Below are 21,376 nucleotides of genomic sequence, written 5' to 3'. Positions count from 1 at the left end.
TCCTCTGCAGCAAATGATGGCCAAGTAGCAGAATGTTTGAAACTCTGAGAGGCTGTAACTGAACACAGCCAGCATTCCCTGCTTTCTGAATTACTGCAAGGGAGCCAAACTCTCTGTGGTAGCTCAGCAGATCAAAGGCACTTACTCATCAACAAACACACATGCTTACTACACTGTGGGGGCATTGTATTGGGATGGTAAGCACCTAAAACTAAGCCAAATAGTTCCTGTGCCTGAAATCCTTTCCTTGAGAGCACAGAGTCATTTCATAGCTTAGGTGTAAACTACCTTGGCTTTTGGTCTGTCTTGAATGCCAAGTGAATGTCTGCACTTACAAAGGGCACGGAGCAAACTCTGAGTGCAGCTTTACTGGTAGTGAGCTGCCACTGCCATGTGCAGCTCTACTGAGAACCCATCTCCAATACTGCCTCCAGTTCTGGGGTCCCCAGGATAAGAAGGACGCAGAGCTGTTGAGGAGAGTCCAGAAAAGGACAGAAAAGGATCCAAGGGCTGGAGCACGTTTGCTATGAGGACAGGCTGAGGGAGCTGGGGATGTTCAGCCTGGAGAAGAGAAGGCTCTAGGGGGACCTTAGAGCTGCCTTCCAATCCCTAAAGGAATCCTCCAGGAAGGCTGCAGAGGGACTTTTCCTGAGGGTGTCTAGAGACAGGACAAGGGCGAATGGTTTGAAGCTGAGGGAGAGCAGGGTTAGACTGGATCTGAGGAAGAAGTTCTTCAGTGTGAGGGTGGTGAGACTCTGGAACAGGCTGTCCAGGGAGGTTGTGGCTTCTTCCTGCCTGGGAGTGTTGAAGGCCAGGTTGAATGAAGCCTTGAGCATCTGAGTCTAGTTGAGAGGTGTCCCTGGGCATGGTGGGGAGCTTGGAGGAGATGAGCTCTGAAGTCCTTCCAAGCTGAGCCATTCTAGGATTCTGAGTATGTTGCAGTTAACTTCAGTTATATAAATCCAAGCATTAGGTACTATAAATAGGAGGATGTGCAAGGAGGCCTGTCTGTAAACGTGCAGGAGCTATGCCCTTTATTGCTTTAATGCAGCCCCAAAGTTGTGCCACATTTCATTGTGTATAACATTTTTCACTGGAAAGGGGAAAAGACCTGCCCATGTGCTCTGTGGCTGCAGTGATGAACTGGAAACAGTGAAGCCTTGGGTTTTGCACTGTGGAGGAGCAGACTGGGGAGGGTTAGGGGGGGGCAGGGATGGGGGAGGGGGCAGGGTAATGGTGATGTGTGATAGCTCAGTTTTTCTCAAGTTTTCCTGCTTTTAGTGCTTTCTTGGAGGTAGTTTTCTGCAAGGTTGGTAGAAAGCAGAAATACATCTGGTTTATATTATATGATGGCTGTAGTTTGGCAGTGGAAAAAGATGGCACTTTAAAACAGAGGAAAGAAGAACACACACACACACACACACAGAGTAAAGCTTGGCAGCCAGGGAATGGAGCAACTCTTACAAGAACTATCTGAAAATTCCCAGGATTTGTAATTTCTTTTTCCACGCTTGCATTTTTCTGATGTTGCTGATGTTACAGTGAGACAGAGGAAATCCAGTGAGATTTGACAAAGCACAGATAGCTCCCTGGAACAATCCCCTTTGTTCAGGTTGCCCCCACAGCAGCTGCTGCGATTTACGTGGGTGGCAGAGAAAGGGGTAGGCAGCAGGGCTCCCATGCCTGGTTTCAAAAGGTTAGGTTATCATTTTTTCTCCTGTTGTTTTCTTCGGTGGCTGTGGCTGTGAAGTGATGAAAGTGGCCTCTCCCTTAACTGTAATTCACTAAGGGTATGAGGCAGAAGTAATATTAATGCACGCTTTTCACAAACAGAGCCATGTGAAGCATCTTCATGATGAGAGAGGGGAGAAGTTACCCAAGCAATGCAACAGCTCCTAGTGATGTGCCACCTCCTGCCTTTTCTACTCTTTCTTTCCTTTGTATAGTCACTCTTTTTATTATAGTTTGTTTCCACCCCTCACATTAACCCAAGGTGCTCCCAGAGTCCAAAGAGCTGAGATTCTACTCGTGTACTGCATCTTTGAGTAAAGCTGGTGGGAGCCCAGGATGCTGAACATCTGTCTTTACCTGCACAGGACTTGGGGTGTGACATGCGAGCACCTTCCAAGTGTGCAGTGAGTGCTGCATCCCATGGGGGTGCTTTTCACGTCCTCTCACTTGCGGATGCAATGCTTCAGCCTTTGCAGGGAGGGAGGCTGGAACTGTGCTGCCCCTGAGGCTGGGTCTGAGCTGTAGGACAGTATCTGTTTGCAAAGGTGATAGGCAATGGCTTCAAACTAGAGAAGGGCAGATTTAGATTGGATGTTAGGAACAAGTTCTTTACTGTGAGGGTGGTGGAACACTGGAACAAGTCACCCAGGGAAGTGGTTGAGGCCCCTTCCCTGAAGATATTCAGGGTAAGGCTCGAGGAGGCCCTGGGCAACCTGATCTAGTTGGGGATGTCCCTGCTGACTGCAGGGAGGTCAGACTGGATGAGCTTTGGAAGTTCCTTTTGGCCTGGACCATTCTATGATTCTATGATCTTCAGGTTGTACAGCAGCTTAGCTGACTGGAAATAGAGCCCTGGAACAAAATCTGTTCTGAGTGGCTTTTAAGTAAAAGCTAATGTGAAAATGAGGGAATTTGAACCAATGTAAACACATAAAATTGAAAACCATTTTCAAATACAGTAAAGAAAAAAGGGGAAAAAAAGAGAAAGAAATTGCTCCTGCCCTTGATATTCCTAAAGGAGACATTTTTCTTTCTGAGTCTTGATTTAATTAGATTATGTTTTATTAGACATTCTTTACAAATTTCAAAATACTGCTATTATACATGCACAAAGGAGAAGCAGTTGGGACAGCTGTCTGTAGGCATCGATGGGAGACAACCACAAAACACTTCCTAAGTCAATGTACACTCCATATGGACAGCTAAAGTGCATTTATGTTACACAAAACAAAAAAACCAAACCAGAGAAGGTCAGCAGCACCAAGATACAGTCACAAAATAAATACACCAGTCAACAAAATAAATTATGGTAGATGTGACAATGATAATTGTCTCAGCCATAGCAAACAAAAAAAAATAATAACCAAAACCCAAACAAAAAAGGAAAAGGGCAGGGGGGGAAGGGGGGGAAGAAAATTCACAATAACCAAATGTGCAGTTTCAGAGAGCAGGGGGGTGGGAGGGGGGAGGAGAAGGTTTTATTCTGAGCATTTACAGTATTTACAGGTAATAAATATTTTAATACTTCCCATATGTTCACTATTACAGAATACTGCAATAAGTCTTCCAAGAATCGCTTGCTGGAAACGTCAGCGCCTCCTGCAAAGGGGGAGGGAAAAAATAAACCATGAGAAAAATCAAATTTCACTTCAAATATGGAGACAGAAAGTGAACAGCAAGAGGGTCACAGGCTGCAAGGGGCGTGCTCTGCAGTCACAGGGCCTGCAGCTTTAGACGTCCCCGCAAGACCTTCAGCGCAGCTCAGCTGGCAGTGTGGAGCCCTGAAGTGTTGCCTAGACGCTGAGCCCCACTGCACTGAACACCCAGTGGGATAGGAAGGGGCTTGCTTTAGTTTTCTTCAGAGCCTAGGGCAAGGAGTTTCCTGAGTGCTACAGGTAACAAAGCAGTGTCAACCTCTAACAAATACAAGTGCTAAAAAGCGTTCCTTAAAAAGGACACAGGTTAGAGGAAGGAGAAATTTGGTTGAAAGAGAAGGAAAAAAAGGTACTTGTTGAAGTCTGTGGCAATCATGCACCTGCTGGGTGTAATACATAGAATACATAGAATAAACCAGGTTGGAAGAGACCTTCAAGATCATCGCGTCCAACCCATCAACCAATCCAACACCACCTAAACAAGTAACCCATGGCAGGCTTCTGACTTCAACAGTTACAGTATCACAGTATCTATCCCAGTACATTAGAGGTTGGAAGGGACCTGCAGAGATCATCCAGCCCAACCCTCTGCCAAAACAGGATCACCCAGGGTAGTCCCCTCAGCAGTGCATCCAGGTGGGATTTGAAAGTCTCCAGAGAAGGAGACTCCACAACCTCCCTGGGCAACCCGCTCCAGTGCTCCCTCACCCTCACCGTAAAGAAGTTTCTCCTCATGTTGAGGTGAAATCTGTGTTCAAGCTTGAATCCCACAGAGCTATTTGTTCTGCCTTTCCCCCTGGAAAACCTCCTGCCTCACAAGGCTCTGCTCATCACCGAGGTGTGACAGCTTTCTGTGATGCCATGTGCAGGAGTACCACAGGAGGTGTATAGTAAAGGCTGCTCAGGTCTGGCAGTGAGCGGCTGCTTTGTAGCCTGTTTCTTTAAGTGCTTGGAAAGACTATAATCCTGAAACTGCCCTCTGGGAGCCACCGGGCTTGGTCCTGAAAGAAAAGGAGCATTTCAGCCTGTTGAGCTCAGCCCAAGCTGACACAGTCAGCTGCCTACAGCCCTGAGGTGTGGGAGCTTTCTAAGGGATGCTGGCAGCCTGGAGGCAGTTCTCTGCTCCTCCCTTCCCTGTGAAGGCAGAAAAGCAAAGCATGCTCCTGTCTTGTCCTTGTGCACTTTGTGAAGTCTGCTTCTCTGAAGACTTTCAAAACCCATCTGGATGCATTCCTGTGTAGACTGCCCTGGATGATCCTGCTCTGGCAGGGGGGTTAGACTGGATGATCTCTTCAGGTCCCTTCCAACCTCTCATGCACTCTGATACTGTGATACTTACACAACAATATTATTTTAAGCTACTTCTTAGGGGTGCTGCAGGAAATGCTGAAGAGTTGGGTTTTTTTTTTCCTTCTGCCCCTGTGAATGGCACACTTTACTGCATGCAGGTTCCCTGGGCTAGAGCTGTAAGTGGAATGCAAAGCTAGAGAATGGAGCAGGATTCACTCTGCTGCTGGACTGAACATAGAGACTGCATGGAGATTGCAGGCAGTGCTCCACAGGGCAGATGTGTGTAGGCATGAGACACAAAAGAAAGCAATTCCTTGAGAATTTGGGAAGGGCTTAGTGCATTGAAAGCAGGACTATGTTTGACATGCAGCCTTCCAGGACCTGAAGGGACTACAGGAAGTCCATTTACAAATCCTGCAGTGATAGGCAGTGGTTTTAAACTAGAGAAGCGTAAATTTAGATTGAACAGAAGGAAGAAGTTCTTTACTGTGAGGGTGGTGGAACACTGGAACAGGTTGCCCAGGGAGGTGGTGGAGGCCCTGTTCCTGGAGACACTCAAGGTCAGGCTTGATAGGTCTCTGAGCAGCCTGGTCCAGTTGGGGATGTCCCTGCTTACTGCAGGGAGGGTGGGCAAGGTGATCTCTAGTGGTCCCTTCCAGCCCAGTGCATTCTGTGATTCTATGATTAGGGAGTTTAGGTTTCTTAGGGAATTAGGTAATACCAGCTTAATTGAATTAGAATGGAAGTGTAGCTGCAATACCCACAAGAAGGAAGTTTTTAAGCACCTCAGATGGAAATGCCAGGGTGAAGGTAATTACTAACTAGTAGCATTAGGGTGTTGTACTCAGTCTGCATTACAATAGGTGTAATAAGGGCACACAATTCCTCCAGCATGACTGTAGAGCTGTGTCTGCCACACACAGGCCTGGTTTTAAGAGGGAGCCATTTTCAATTTGGCCTCAGCCTCAGGCTTTTGTTTTAGAGTCTGGGCTAAGCCACATCTTGACATCGGGCTCCGCACTAATGACAGCTTTCAAGCAGCTTTCTTGTGATTTGGTCCTAGATTTTGCAAGACTGGTTTCTTCTATGAGATGCTTCCTGTAGTAAGTCAAAAGATCTAGACAGCACATTATTTTTAGTCTTGGTTGGTTCTGTGATTTTCTGACCTAAACCCAAAATTTTGGGATCAAGACTGGACAGAGGGAATGGGCACAAAGACCTTGATTCAGTGCGTGGAGCAGAAAAGAAGCACAATGCTACAGTGAAAAACTTGCTTCAAGTTTCTCTTCCATTGCCCTGACATTTACCCTACTGCATTATGCACATCCACTTCCCTGTAAGGCAAGAATGCTTCTTCTAAGCTGCAACTAGCCTGGGGGCGGTGTACAAAAGCAGCTTCTTCTGTCCAGGCCCATGGACATCCTGTCTGCACACCTTCCTTGCCCCTCACCAGTAGGTAGAGTAGAAGAATCAGCTTCATTCAGATGTGGTCACCCCTCCATTTCAAATGTGCTTGCCCACCTTGTGCTAATAACTGCATAGGCAACTCCCCCTACTTAAAGTCCAAGTCAAGGATCTGGTTCTTGCTGTCAGTTAAACTTTAGAAACTGCCTGTTCTGCCAGCCTGCTGGGTTAACTGCAAGCTGGCATACTAAGAGCATGGCATGCTCTGTACTGGTGAAGGAGGAATTGAATTTTCCTATTTCATGGCTTCTCTTTGTTTAATCATCTTTAGTTTAGTATCTAAGCTGTAGGTCATCTTTAGGAATCTCTTTCTTGCCCTGGAGAAACTCTGCACCTCAAGCAATAATATCAGTGCTGGCTTCAGCATTCTGGACTCCACAGTGAAGCTGCCTGCTTTCAGTCATCCAGCCATACTTGGAATAGAAAGGGTGAACTAGGAAAATCAGCAGAGTTATACCTGTAATTCTTCTGTGTGTTCCTTTGGATGTGCAACCAAAGGCAGTGTAGTGAGGAAAAGAAAGAAATGTTCAAATGCCCTACAATGTTTTCTTCCCTACATTGGAGGTTTCTGTGTGCCAAAGACAGATGTTATTTATTAGCCACCACAGTTTCTTAACATCTGTGGCAGTGGCAGGCAGGCAGCTCCTGACTTTTCCTAAGGTGCTGAGGCAAAGCAGCCTCTCTTAGTTCACTACTAACTGTTCAGCCATGCTGACTGCTTTATGGTCCCAAATGCTGATAACTCCTGTGGGATGCCAGCAGAAGCTGAGGCGATGGAGCACAGTGCAAGGATTAAGCCAAGACTGGTTTTAGTAAATCCCACAGCTGGCATCTCTTGCTAAGGGCTTTACTGTGAGCAAGTGGCATTTGTGTCTCTATTCTGCTGAAGTGGAGAGGGAGAGAAAAAGGTGGGGTTCTGCTGCTGAAAATGCAAACATCTGGAGAGAACTGAGGAGCAGACCATTTGTCTTTGTCTGCAAGCACGCAGGCTTCCCCTCAAGCAAAGATGGCTGCAAGGGGATGAGTCTTTTAGGAAAGCTAGGCTGAAGCCTCCAACTCATTACTGCCCTGCAAACCTTTCATTGGCACAGAGGAAGGAAGCACATCCTCTCCTACAGCAATGCTCAACATTTTTCAGTGGCAACGTCGTTGTGTCATGAGCTGACAAAAAAAACGATGGATCTGAACTAAAAAGTCCTAATGACAGGGAAAATGTGATGCTGAGAGGCTAGTCTGCCTTGCTTGCAGGTATTGCTGAGAGAACTTTTCCATGTTCTCCCCTAAGGTTAAACAGTAAAATGAAAAACTGTAAAGTAAGGGTAGGAAAGCTGCCAAAAAGGGGAGGTGTTGAGAGGCAGGAAAGAAAATTTCACCATTTTATAGACGCAGAGCCTTAAATAAAGCTTTCAATTGTCTGAGGCCCAAGTGTGGGACAAAGATCTGATGTGGGAGACAGAATCACAGAATCAACCAGGTTGGAAAAGACCTCAAAGATCATCAAGACCATCAACCTATTATCTAACACCTCCTGGCAACTAAACCATGGCTCCAAGTGCCACATCCAATCTTCTTTTTGTTAACACCTTCAGGGATGGTGACTCTGCCACCTCCCTGGGCAGCACATTCCATTGGCCAATTGCTCTTTCTATGAAGAACTTTCTCCTCACCTCGAGCCTAAACTTCCCCTGGTGCAGCTTGAGACTGTGTCCTGTGTTCTGTTGGTGGCTGCCTGGCAGAAGAGACCAACCCCTACCTATCTGCAACACATTTAAATGGGGGAAGGAGGTTTTAATGGCTATGGTGGGCTCTCTTTTTGCAGGAGTAGGTTGACTTGCTTTTCACTCAGCCTCCTTTTGACAGTAAACAGTTTACTTGGCTTGTTTGTCATAGGAAGGACAGACTTGGTCACCAGTGTCTGGTGGAAAGGGCACTCACCTACCTCCAGAAAGCACCTTGAGACTGTGTGCTGCCTGAAAAGCCACTGCCCAGTCATGAGCAAAAGCTGTGCTATTGCTCCAGGTTTGAGTGAGGCCCCGGCCTCTCACACCAAAAGGAGAACAGTTTCAGTGAACACCTGGCCTGACCCCCAGAAGGACATATGAAAATTACCTCCAGGTGTGATTGTGTGTAGGAGCAGAGCTGCCCAGGAGCGGGCTCACAGTCCCAGCTCTTCCCAGCGTGCTGGGGTTCAGCCGAGCTGAGCGGGCTCGCCTCTTCTTCTTCTCTTGCTCCTTGCGCTTCCCAGGCTTTGCTTTCTTCTTCTTCCCCGACACCTTCAAGGGCTGCTCCTTGTAGGTCTGGGATTTGTTTGTCTCCTGAGTTAGGTATCTGCCCTCGTCTTCGCTGCCGAAGCGGACAGGGTAGTTCTTTGTGTTGGTGGCAGGCTTGGGGTTAGGCGACACCTCGGAGGTCGCGCGGATTTCCGCCGTGTTGACGCCTTCGATTAAATTCTGAAGGAATATTCTTCTCCGTAAGTCTTGGATCGACTTGCCTTTGTCGTGCAACAGCTGGTGCTCCGAGACAGCTCGTTTGCTAAAGACAGGGAAAAGAGGAAGGGGGGAAAGGAAAGAAAAAAAACAGACAAACAAACCACATTTTAGATTTGGTTATTGCCAAGCACTTGGCAGAGGTCCTCTCTGCTCTGGCAGTGGCAGCCACAGTGACTTGTGGAGCAGCTCTTCAGCTTGGAGACATCCAGCTGAAGTCAGGCTGCTGGAGCAAGTCTTGCTTCTCAGTGTAGCTGCTCCCCACAGAGAAGGGAAAGACCTAAGCGGGTAATAATTCTCAGCTGACTGACTGCACACCACTGGACCTGGAGCTGGATTAGTCACTGCTCTGTTCTAGGAAAGCATTACAGCTCTTAATATATCACCCTTCAGGCAGGGAAAGCAGGAAGGCGGTTGTCAGAGATAGGAAAACTGAAAGGGTCAGGTGATGGAGCACCGCAGTCAAGTGAGAGGGAATGAGCAGGGCTGAAGCCGGAAGCAGTGTTTATACAGTATCATTCTAATAATTTTCTTCTGCTCAGTCATGCACTTCAAAAAGGTAAATAAACACACCAAAAAGTACATCTCCTTTTCTAAATTTAAATGAGGGCAACTGCAGGAGTGTAATGGAAAGCTGTTCCAATTCGTGTGTTTGCAACACGGGCACTTCAGTCCCTGATGAGCTATCCAGAGAGGCAGCCTGAGCATCAGCGCAGAGGACCCTCAGCCACCCCTGAGGGTTTTACTGCTTGGCCACTTGTGTCTAATTATGGCTTTCCATAACTTTCTAGTGCTCCTTCCAGTGTGAGCTGCTGCTGCTGCCAAAGGGCTTGTGCACTCTGCTCTCTGAGCTCTGCACTATCCCTCTGCACTGATCTTCTTCAAGAGCATGCTGGTTTGTTTGACTGGGATGTCTTCAGTCCTTGGGTTTGTGTCTGTTGCTTTGCCAGAGCTCCTAACCTTTGGGTTCAGTGACCTCTGTCTCATTTTCAAGGAACTGGGAGGTGGTTGGCTGGCTGTCTTTCAGAGAGGTTGCACTGCACTGCCAGAAGAAGATACAAGTGACACTTAGATAATAAAGAACCCTGAGGAAACTTCTGCTTTTTTCTTGATGTGGGATGGATGCAGAGCTGCACTTGGAACCACAGAAAGAGTAAAAGCTGGGATTTTAGCTGTGTTCCCATGAATTCTATCACCCAGTTTAGCCTTCCAATGCCCTGCTTCAGTGTGCAGAGACTGGCAATGTATCCCCTCCTCTTGCATCAGGGTACTGCATGGGACTGAGTTCTTGTTGGCCAAAGAAAATTAATTCAGTGCCTTGTCTGTCACTTGGGCAGTTAGCTGAATGAGAAGTTATATCTGTGTCTGGGTTAAGTGGGAGAGGGCATAAGTCTGAGTGAATATTCCTCCAATCTCAGCCCTACTTGTCCTGCTTTGCTACCAGGTTTCAAAGTGTGGAGGAAAAAGGTAGCATGCTAAATGGTTGGGGGGTGTTGTGCAACTCATTTTTTCCTCACTCCCTTCAGCTGAGCTCTCTAGATTTGTGATTTGATCAGTGCTGGAGCTATTTGAAACAGGCAGCTTTAAGCAGCACTGGTTTCAGAGCATCACCTTCATGTCTGTCACTGTAGAGTAGCACTTTTGGAGTATTGGCTTCAAGCAATGGCTTCAAGTGATGCTACAGCTCTGCTATTCGGTGTAAAATTCAAACAGAAGCTTTTCTGCACTCCACAATGAGACTGAAAGGTGACTGTTGTTTTTTTGCATGAAGTCAAACAGTGCTGACACTTGCTCCCCATCAGCCCTAGATATACTCAGGTTTGTGAGTTCACATTTGTCCAAACATTGGCCATGTTCTAAGAGTCTCCAAATCAGGTTCAGGTTACTTCAGGCTTTAGGGCAAGTATTTTATGCCCTTCAAATCAATGGTCCTGAGCAAAAATGCAGTGTGATAATGTGATCTGAACCCACGTTGTTTCTTTCTCTTTGGTGCAGCTGTGGCGCAAGCTCAAGATCTGCTTAGGGGAATGTTTTTTGGTCAGCACACTCCCTGAAGCTCTCCAGGAGCCATCTCTAACATCCTTCACACTAAGGTCACTCTGATTTGCAAGTAGACCAATAAAGCTAGCACCCTGAGCTCCTCTGAGTGGCCATGCTTCTGTGCTGCTTGTCAGGCTCTCCATTGTGGCTCATGTTACATTCCTAGCTTTGGTAATCTCTTTTCCCAGGATATCTGCATGGGAAATACAGTTTTCCTTTCACTCTTCTAGTTTATGAAAAGCATACAAAATCTCAGTGCTTTACTGAGTCTAAAACATGATGAGCAAAGCTTTCCTACTGCCCCTTGTAAACTACCAAGGATAATCGCCTTTATCACAGACAACCTAGATCTGCCTTGATACTGTAATGTGAATTTGGTCAATTTAGCCACCATGACAAAATCTTGAATCTCTGAAGCCTGTTATTAAAATTCTCTTGATTGAAAAGCTATTCCATGTTACAGAGCTGAAACCTAAGGATTTGGTTCCAGCAGGCGCAAGGCAGTTCAGGAGCAGCCTAAGAGCTGCATCCCGAGCAAGGATGCGTTGCCCAGCTAGTGCCAGGGCTGACGCATGAGGGCTTCCTGTGCCAAGGAGGGTGGGTTGGTGTTTAAATGTCTGTCTGATATTTAGCATCAGGTCTGGCCCCAGAGAACATACTGCTGTTCCAGATGATTGTATAACATTACATAGTGTTACGTTTCACATGACTCCGATTACTCAGCTGGGCTGGGGGATGACATTCTGCCTACCAGCTTCCTCTGTGTGCTTTGCATCAGAAATCCCCTTAAAACTAAGAAGATGTATTAGATGTGTATCTCCCTGACCTTCTGCCACGGTTATTCAAACCATTTCCGTGTTTGTAAATTGGGGGAAACACTTGCTCAAGAAGGCTGATGTAAGAAGAATGGAGATATCAACAGTATCTCACCCACACACAGAGAGCAGGAAGGCAATGGAAACCGGACTGATTGCATTCACATGTTGGCTAAGAGATGAGGCTGTTAGGGTTAAGACGACCCACTAGAGGTCCCTTCCATCCTGCTGTAAATGTACCTCTCGTTCAAGGGAAAGGAGCCCGTGCCCAAATCGAGTGCAGTGAGGGCTAAGCTTGCATGTGTTCGGCACGTCTGAGGGAACGATGTTGCTGGTGACCAGAGAGTCATAACTAATTGCTGTATGCAAGCACACTATGCATCTGTGAGACTCACTGTCTCATGAGGGGCAAAATAGCAGAAACTCTTAACTTGGGGTATCATGACTTCATGTCCCTCCAGATAAGCTGTTCTCTTCAAGCACATTCTTTCTTAATCTTTTGCACTAGATATCTAGCGTCACTGAGAGGCAGCATTCTTCAAGTGACAACTCTCTGTCAGAGGCAGTTCTCTTACTTAACTGTTGTTATCCTTGACTGTTCACACTGGGTCTCACCAGAAGTTCAGCAAAATAACTGCAAACAAGCAAAATAACTCGGTCATCTCTCTGCCCATAGTCTTCAAGACCGAGTGCCCTTGCCACTAGCTGCAAAACCTATCTCAGAGTTAGGAAAAATATTTTGGACAGATCTGGGGACATGATGCTGCAGTGTCTGGGCACACTGATAAAAATATCCAGCTGCACTTTGAGGCATTACTGGGTTTCTCAGAGGTTCATTAGCAGCTAAAGTGTTTCTGCAACAAATAACGAGCCTGGCAGTCTTTTCTGAGGACAATTTGCTCTTGCTCTCCGTGGGAGATTTCCCTCAGTACAGTCTGTAGAGCCAGGCCTCTGTCATTCTGATTATTTTTGCATAGCTATAATAATGTGCATCAGTATTTTCAGCCGTTGCTAGTTTAAGCCTTTGACTGAAAAAAAAAAAAAAAGGATAAGATCTCTAGGCTTAAGTGAGTTATTAACCATTAACTCTAGAAATGGTTTGTGGTGATATTAAAACAAGACACATGTTTGAGTGTGGTGTCTGTGTTTGTGCTCTGCCCACAAACAAAACTATGTGAATGCCACTAACTGACAACTGGCTGGTTTCTTGTGTGTGTTTTACATACCATAGCAAAGAGGGAGCTGAGAAATACATTCTCAATGTTTAGTTTCCACTTTTTCTCCTCTGCTCTCCCCCCCACTCCCCCCCCTCACCCCCCGTTGGGATGGAATAGAGATGTTGGGAAGACCTCTAATCCTGACCTGTAAAAACAAGTGTTAGAACAACACTAACTTCAAAAAGGGAGAGAGAGCATTTTGTAGCAAATCTATCTTTAAAAAAAAGGGAAGGGAAGGGAAGGGAAGGGAAGGGAAGGGAAGGGAAGGGAAGGGAAGGGAAGGGAAGGGAAGGGAAGGGAAGGGAAGGGAAGGGAAGGGAAGGGAAGGGAAGGGAAGGGAAGGGAAGGGAAGGGAAAGGAAAAGAAAAGAAAAGAAAAGAAAAGAAAAGAAAAGAAAAGAAAAGAAAAGAAAAGAAAAGAAAAGAAAAGAAAAGAAAAGAAAAGAAAAGAAAAGAAAAGAAAAGAAAAGAAAAGAAAAGAAAAGAAAAGAAAAGAAAAGAAAAGAAAAGAAAAGAAAAGAAAAGAAAAGAAAAGAAAAAAGAAAAGAAAAGAAAAAAGAAAAGAGAAGAAAAAAGAAAAGAAAAGTGAGAAGAGAAGAGAAGAGAAGAGAAGAGAAGAGAAGAGAAGAGAAGAGAAGAGAAGAGAAGAGAAGAGAAGAGAAGAGAAGAGAAGAGAAGAGAAGAGAAGAGAAGAGAAGAGAAGAGAAGAGGAAAACCAGATTGCCTTAGATCCAGTTCAGAGCTGTACTTATAGATATGGGGATTTTTTCTGAAACTGAAGTTTTGTCCCTCTATTTCCAAAGAGATGGAAATGGTCTCAAATGAAGGAAGTAGCTCAGCAACAGTTTGCAGCAGTACAAAAGAGCTGAGCATTAATGGAGTGGGAAGAATGCACCACAGCATTATCAGCACTAACATGTTCTACACAAATTGCTCTAGGAAACTTGTAATAACTGTCTGCCTGCTCCCAAAATTTAGGTGTGTCAGAAGTCACTTCACCTGGGGGATTTTTTTTTTTTTTGTTGGTTGCCTAAATGGCAGAGAAAGTGATATTTGGAGATCTTGTCCTTTGGTATGTATCAAAACATTTACAAGGGAAAGGCATCTGAAATGATTTGCTGTGATTGGATTTTCCAACCCTCTTTCTCCGACCTGACTTCCTTATGGGCTTAGCAACAATAGAGCCTCCACAGTATGACTGAGGTGTTTCTTCCTTAGAAAATCTGATGCAAGTCCAGTGAAAGCCAGTGAGTTAGATGTGTGAGACAGCTGCTCCTACATCAGCCCAGTGGCTCCTCTTCTGCACTTTGCGTAGGGGTATTAATATAAACCATGCTGATTATTTTGGAAGGAGCAAAAGAGTCACTTCCTGAACAGACTCTCTTAAGTTACATTATCATTTATCAAAAAAACATGCTTCTGCCTCCAAGCCAGATATCAGAATCCCCTCGGATTTTTCTTTTTCTTTTCTTTTTTTTTCTGAGATGGCAGATATCCAAAGAAATTGTCCAGTTCTTCATTTTCATGACAGCCTCGCTACTGAGTGTCATCCTTATCAATCCTGGCTCCATGCCAGGGCCAAGGGAGTATATGTTATCTAGTCTGGTATATAGCTGTCCGATAAAATGGGATGCCCCCTACCAGCACCCTCCCAGGGCACAGAAAGGTGCAGAGGCAAAGGGGCAACAGCAAATGCTGGACGAGCACACAGACGCACAGCTGCTACCCTCAGAAGACTGCGAGAACCTCATCTTTAACATCTTCCCAACAGAGTTATGAGGTCAGCCAGCTGCCAAGTTCCCTTGCCCCAGACGCCCTCTGCCTAGCGCCTAAACCCCGCCAGTGAGCACCTGGGGCAGGTAACCCGGAGCCGCTCGGCTTGCAAGAGCGGCGCCGGGAGCGCTGCTGAAAGCTGCAAACCTTCTCAGGATGCTCCCGATGGGGGGCCCGGTCGCCTCCCTCCCCACCCACACCGTCACCGAAACGACTTAAAACTCCTAAAACTAACCAACCAAACCAAAACCACAAATAAACAAACAACGATAATTTAAAACAAACAAACAAGCAAACAAATTATTGTTTAAAAAGAAAGAAAAATAAAAGAAAGAAAGAAAGAAAGAAAGAAAGAAAGAAAAGAGGCACTCACAGTCTGCGGCTGATCCCCTCTACTGATCTGCCGTAAGAGGGCACGGAATAGCTCAGCAGAAACACTGCAAAACTCCACTGCTGGAAGAGTTTAGTGAACATTGTATCCTCCGGGGCTTAGAACCTGCAAGGAAAGGGAGATCAGTCCCGCGGGACACATGCGCCAGCGCCGTCCTCAAGCAGTCTCTGCTTTCAGCTCTCCCAGCTCCCAGGCTATGAAGGAAAAACAAACTTTCTGAGCTCTCGGCAGCGGCTCACTTCTTCCAAACTTCGCTCCGTCTCTCTCTCTCTCTTCCTTGCTGTCTGTCTCTCCCTCTTTCCCTCCCTCCTTCCCACCCTCCCTCCCTCCCTCTCGCTCTCTCTCCCTCTCTGTCTCTCGGTGCCCGGAGGCAAGTTCTCTCTCAGTATGAGCTGAAAAGCCATCTAGCTCCTATTTGAACCGGATTAGAGAGCGCGTCGGTTTGTCTCCCTGAGCCCTGCTCAGTTCTAGTCGGCTAAGCCTCTGTCTCCGGGCTTTATGTCACAGGAGAAGCCTTCTGTGCAGACAGGGAAAGATTCCCGAAAGTTATCTCAGCTACCCTCTGCTCGCTAAATAGAGAGAGGTTCAGGCGAGGGGAGGGAGGATGTCTCTGTACATCTCTCTCTAAATACACCTCTACAATACAAAAAAAAAAAAAGGTCAAGTTCACGTCCTCTGCTTCCGGAAAGTTGGGTCCACAGCTGTGACAAGGGAAGGGAACGCAGCAAAGAGCGCTGCCAGGCTGGAGAGCCCGAGATGGCTCAGGGGAGCGGTAGCCCGGGGAGTCTGAGGGGCTGGGAATCACGCTTGGCTCCGCAGGTTGGACTGGGCTGAAGCCTGCCATGTTCACACGCCCCGAAGCAGCCTTCTGGGAGAGCTGCGGGAGGACGGAGAGGTTTGCAAAGAGATGGCGCCCTAGGAACATGTGCGGAGAGAGCCAGAGCCCGGGCTGGATACCCACAGCCAGAGAGGGGACTAGAGATCAGCGCTTCCCAGCATCGGCGTCAAAAAGGAGCGAAGCAAAGGGAAACACCCGGCAGCACTCAGCAGACCCTAACGACTCCGGCCAAGCTCTTCGCATCTTCTGCAGCCGAGCTCCTCTCGCTCTCTCCCGCTCCACCTCTCCCTTTTTGTCCTTACCCTTCTAGGTCAGCACAGCCCCTACCGTGCCAAGGGCGATCGCCCCATCACTGGGGACACTTTTCAGATCGAGCCCAAAAGTCCAGCCTGGGAGCATTGCCGCCTTTCCTTTCACACACCTACCGTTGTTCGTCGCAGCTGCCTTATTAATTGGAGGGTTGCTTCCTAATGATGTTAATTGTAGGCTAGAAACGGGGGGAGGGGGGGCGCTAAGGGGGAGGGCTGGGGGCAGGACTCGCAGTCTATGATCAGAGGCGCTCCCGGCCAAAAAAGTAAATTAGTGGAAAGTTTTCTCCTCCTCTCCCTCTTTCGCCTTCCACTTCGCCCTGCGTCCTCCTGACCAGAGCCTTGAACGTCTCCGTGTCAGGTTGCGCTGCCGGGCAGCGGCGGCAGTGCCCGGAGCAGCAGAAGCGCGTCTGGTCCCCCCCCAACCCCACGCCCCGCCGGCAGCCCCGCACCCTCCTGACGGAGGTACCAGAATTTTTTTCCATCACGGGAAAGCACTTATGTAAAAACCAAAGGCAACACAATCCGCCGCTTATACAGCCTGCTTGCGCAACAAACTGCCCCCGGCTGTTAGGAAGAGAGAAAGCCTGGGAGGCGGGGGGAGGTTGGTGCACCTCTTACCCCACCCCGGCGGCTCTTCGCAAGGTAGACACTTTGCAAGCCAATCTCTTGTTTAGTGCCAGGGGATGGGCTATCTTGCTGTGGCCCTGCCCAGGCGAGCAGCAATGAAGACCTGGGGGATGGCGGCTGTAGCATCCCGGGACCCCTTCTCAGCCCCTCCGCGACCGCTCACCCTCCTCAGGGCTCCGCTCCGCGTCGCGCTGGAGCCTCCCTGGAGAGATCCGCTGCCCCCGGGTACAGAGGGGTCGCTGGTTTTTGCCCCTGACAGTCTGATTTACAGCTAATTCTTTCCCAACGCCCTCACAAGCCGCAACAAAACACTGAGGTGTGCCTGCTGGTTGCTCCTTCTCATCCTCTCCTCGTATTAAGGGACGCTTTCTGCAAAGTCTAGGTGCAAAGCAAAACCCTTTTTTCTACCTGCAGGTTATTTTGCGTTACACGACACTTGCTGCCACGATTTAAAAGCCCAGCTCCTCGGCCAAATTTCATACCACACAGGCAAATAAAAAACGAAAACATAAGAGCTGAAAGAGAAATCATGCTGAAAACATTAAACCGTTTATGCTGTAAATAAATACCCTGAACACCTGGTAGGCTATAAACTAAAATGTGTAGCTAATAGGCTTCTTTGATTTACGTTGCCCTTTCGACCAATTAAAAATAATTGTGAGATCCCCTGAAAATAGCCCCCACACACTCACAGGTCTGTTGCTCATGTTAGAGGTAAAACGTCCATCAAATATTTTTAGAATTGCCTTTGCCCCAGAAATTAAATAAAAAAAACAAAATACACCACCACCACCCCCAAAACACCAACACACAACCTAAAACCCAAACCCAAACAAAAAAACCCCTCCAATGCCTCAATCCTTACAGGCTCAGGAAAAATAAATAGCCTTTATAAACTTGGAGGACTGAGGTTCCTTCGCAATTTATTACTTCACCTTTTCCTTGAATTACAGCCCTCTGTGCTTCTCAGAGATCAGTCTGGCCAACAGTGGTTGATCTTCTCAGCAATCGCTTCCAAAACTATGTTCTATCCTTGAGAAGAAAAGAAGGGAAGGGGGAAAAAAATGTAAAAAAAAAAAAAGAAAGAAAGAAAGAAAGAAAGAAAGAAAATAAAGGAAAGGGAAAGAAAATGAAATAAAATGTTTAAAGTAATAGTTTTTCGAAGGAAATCCAGCCCTAGGAGTTTTTATTCTGCCTGCAACAGATTAGTGCTAAACAGAGGCTGTTAAAAGCAGGTGCTTTCCTCCCTTGCTGCTCTTATTCATAATGAAGAACAGAAATTCTCCTAATATATATAGTGAGAGGGACCCTTCTCTATTGCTTTTATTGAAAAGACCAAACTTGTGACATCACTAACCACCTTCCTATGGCTGAGTTTGCCTCATCCCTGAAAAAAAAAAAAAGAAAAAAAAGGTACAACCCCGCCATGGCTTTGCTAATACAGCAGGAATTGAGCAGCGCCAAACCCGTTTAGGAGACTTACTATCGTACCAGGATACCGTGCACTTCCCACCCCCACCCCTCCCCGCGGCCCTCGGAAGACCGCTTGTCATCTCCAGCAACCGGAGCAGCACTTTTTTTTTTCTCGTGCCACCTACACAAATGCTTAACCCGTGAGCCAACTCCTCCTGGTACCTAGCCTCTCCGCAAGCCTAAGCCCTCCTCCTTGCAGGACGGGGTGAAAAAATCCCCTCTACCGGCGTTTAACGTTCCCCCGACCCCCCGCCCTTTCTTTGCAGGATGGAGCCTGGCCGGCGGAATGCGCACCCGGGGAAGCGGCTCCCGGGAGGGATCCGCCGCCACCTGTAGCATCTCACCCCGTCGGCCCCGGCCGCTCCCCCCTGCCAAGCCCAGGTGTCCTCTGAGCTCGGAGTGAGGGGGGTGTGAGAGTCTGAGGCTCGACGAGAGACAGGACCAGCGGAGCGATGCTTTTGCAGCGGCCGTGGCGCGGTTCCCGTCCCCGCACCTGTGCCAAAGCATCGCTCCGCCGACGGGGCATTCCCTGTGAGGCAAAGCCTTGTGTTTGCCTTTCTGGTCAAGCCCTCCCTGCCGCGACAAGGCGAACCTTATCATTTTAGGTTTTCTGCCTCGCCTTTCTCCCCTCTTCCAGCCTCAAAAACAATGAGCTTTTGGAGGGATGCCACGCTTGGCTTCTGCCTCCTTTTTCCATATGTATGAACAGGCATAAATCAGCTTTCCTATGAGGAAGCTGACCTGGGAGCTTGGCTAGGAAGAAAAGTCCCTGCTCCAGGTTTGGCACATAATTCCCGAGCGAGGAATAGGGCCAGGGGCTGTGAGCGGGCCCTTCTCAAAAGCCGCTCAGGAGCGAAATCTTCCCTTGAGAGAAATGTGGGACAAGTCCAGCCAGTTGGACAGGAGGTGCCATCGCAGCCTTGGAGAGACAGAGGGGAATCATAACTAACCCCCGCCCGGTGCTCAGAAACAGGCTAAACCCTCAGCTCTGCAAACTTCCCATCCTTCACCTATGTGAAGTTCCGCTTCTCCCTCCTCCCTCTTGTTTTATTCACAATAAAACGTTTTCGTCATTTCCCCTCCAGGAGTTCTATAACCTCAGTTGCACTCGTTCAGTGCTTCGGTTCAGACGGAGAGTTTAACCTCCCCAGTCTTCACAGGGTGGAAAAAGTGGCGCTCAGCAAAAATAACCAATCAAACACAGGCGTGCTGACTGCTTGGGAGCTTGGCGGGGAAGGGAGCGGCAGAGCAGCGAGCTCTGGACTCGTCCTGTGAGGACCCGAAATCCCCTGGGACGTGCACAGCCTCTCAGATCTTGCCAGGTTCAAAGCCAGCGAGCGCAGCTCTCTGCAGGCGAGGTGCGAAGTCCCAGAGGTTGTTGTTTGTTTTGTTTTCACCAAAGCTCCCAGGGTGGTCTTGAGGGCCAGGCTTTTCTGCAGCTAGCGGCAGACGCGATTGCTTGCAGGCTGAGGCAGGCGTTATAGCACATACTGGTTCCTGCCCGCAACCTAGCCCTGCTGTGCTCTGCTGACCCCTGCTCTCATTGCCATCCTCCTCTCTTGACTCTCCCGGGACTTCCAAGGATGGGAAACTCATTAGCACACCGCTGACGTGGTGTCATCTTCTAACTGGGTGGACAGATAGCTTGGGGAGAAGGAGCGAACCGTCGTTTTTCTTGTTTGCCTCCCCACCAGCGAGACCCAGGCGTTTCGTGGCGCTCCCATCTGCACACAATCAACTCCTCTATTAAACAATGATAGAGCGGCGGAGCAGCGCTGCCTCTCCCACCCGGGGCTCCCCCTGCTCGCCTATTGACACAATGCGGGCTTTATTTACACAATGTGCAGTTCATTTAATGCGCTCGGGAGAGGCGGGCGGGGGGAAACCCAGCAAAGCTGTGCAGAACTGCAGAGGGGCTTTGCCAGATCTTCCGTCTGGTTCCTAGAATCCAGTAGACACCGGAGGGAACAATTTTCAAATTTGAGGGCAAGGAGTCAGTTCTGAGTTCAGAGCAGAAGAGCGCGGGGCTGGCGGAGCCGGGCTGGCGAGTCCCAGGGAGCTGTGAGCTGTCCATGGTGGTGCCGAGACCGGCTTCCCGCTCCTCCCCGCCCCTCTCCGCCCGCCCGGCCCCGCCGCCGGTCACCTTGCCCCTGGGCGCCCCCCGCGGCTGACCCCCGGCGGGGCGCTGCCGCTCGGCCCCGGCTTGAACCCTAACCTGCAGAGAGGTGACTTGAAAGAAACAAGCAACTCTCTCAAAACCCTGTGGAAGGGAGACTTGCCAACATACCCCCTCCAAATGCTCCCAAGCAGTGGAAGTGGTGGAGTCATCAACCCTGGGCATATTCAGAAGTGTACAGATGTGGCACTTCAGGACGTGGTTTAGTGGCCATGGGTCGACAGTTGGACGTGGTGACCTTAGAGGTCTTTTCTAACCTTAGTGATGCTGTGATTCTATTTTTCAGTCATGCCAGTGTTTTCAGTCAGAGCTCCAAAACTTTATGCTGCCTCTCCCTAGATCTGCTCTTCAGCTTTAACTATCTCTTTCACTGAGTATCTGTTAATGACCAACAGGAACAAATGTGTCTGGTCTATTTAACTTACAGAAAAGTGTTACCAAGCTGGGCTGGCTGGAGAACAAGAATTCAATTTAAAGAGGGAGGACTGGGGGTAGAAAGAAGCTTTGCAATTTGTTTTTGTGCTCTGTTGGAACAAAAATCCATCCCTTTAGACATTTTTCTGAGAGGAGACAGACTCACCTCCTGCCGTGGAATAGCTTAGTGGTTAGTGTACTTGTTTGAGATATGGGACACCAGAGTTCAAGTCCTTTACTTCTCTGACTCAGTGCCCTAATCCATGGACTGTTGGCTTCTTTCAGTTCCATCCCAGGCCTAAAATCCTTTCCAATGACATTTGTGATGAATTAAGTATTTCCCAGTGGTTGAAAAATGAATATTAGATTTTTTTGTTTGGTTGGGGGTTTTTTTTGGGGTTAAACAAGGAGAAGTCCAGACTGGCATTGTCCAACAGTTGCAAGTTGTGGAAAAAACAAATGGTATTCTAGGCAAAAGGAAGGTGTCTCCTCCTCTGGTGAGACATGGGGCTAATGCAGTTAAGACATACTTTCTTTAGCTTTGGGTTTGCAGATTATCTTGGAAAAAGGAGGACCCTGTCCTTTCCCATGGCCACATGGTGCTCTGTGGTTAGGTATGCTTTCCTTAGATACAGTTCAGCTACATTTTTGCTATTTCTCTGGCAAATGGAACAGG

General features: G+C 48.0%; 1 protein-coding gene across 6 annotated transcripts; it reads right to left on the bottom strand.

Moving 5' to 3' along the window:
• Nucleotides 1–3,139: 3,139 nt before the first annotated feature.
• PTHLH (parathyroid hormone like hormone) lies at nucleotides 3,140–18,259 on the bottom strand. Of its 6 annotated transcripts, XM_054173865.1 has the most exons (5): nucleotides 18,236–18,259; nucleotides 17,573–17,664; nucleotides 14,844–14,966; nucleotides 8,250–8,672; nucleotides 3,140–3,330 (listed from the first exon to the last, which is right to left on the bottom strand). In XM_054173865.1, the coding sequence occupies exons 3-5, from the start codon at nucleotides 14,942–14,944 to the stop codon at nucleotides 3,321–3,323; spliced, it is 534 nt and encodes a 177-aa protein (XP_054029840.1). In that variant the 5' UTR covers nucleotides 14,945–14,966; nucleotides 17,573–17,664; nucleotides 18,236–18,259; the 3' UTR covers nucleotides 3,140–3,320. The 6 variants fall into 6 exon arrangements, with proteins under 6 accessions (XP_054029840.1, XP_054029841.1, XP_054029844.1 ...); XM_054173866.1 differs by lacking the exon at nucleotides 18,236–18,259 and having other exon boundaries at nucleotides 17,573–17,682; XM_054173869.1 differs by lacking the exons at nucleotides 17,573–17,664; nucleotides 18,236–18,259 and adding an exon at nucleotides 16,125–16,162.
• Nucleotides 18,260–21,376: the final 3,117 nt, after the last annotated feature.

The sequence above is a fragment of the Dryobates pubescens genome, chromosome 27 (genome assembly GCF_014839835.1).
Source record: "Dryobates pubescens isolate bDryPub1 chromosome 27, bDryPub1.pri, whole genome shotgun sequence".
NCBI classification, from domain to species: domain Eukaryota; kingdom Metazoa; phylum Chordata; class Aves; order Piciformes; family Picidae; genus Dryobates; species Dryobates pubescens.
Note: the sequence above shows the minus strand (reverse complement) of the source record. Positions and strands in the feature narration are given on the sequence as shown.

What these genes read in the sequence shown, in the direction of transcription:
- PTHLH (XM_054173865.1), bottom strand. Translation starts at nt 14,944, where the DNA reads ATGTTCACTAAACTCTTCCAGCAGTGGAGTTTTGCAGTGTTTCTGCTG. An exon ending in GAGGGGATCAGCCGCAGACT is followed by an intron (nt 8,673 to 14,843) that starts GTGAGTGCCTCT and finishes CCCTGTCTTTAG; the next exon opens with CAAACGAGCTGTCTCGGAGC.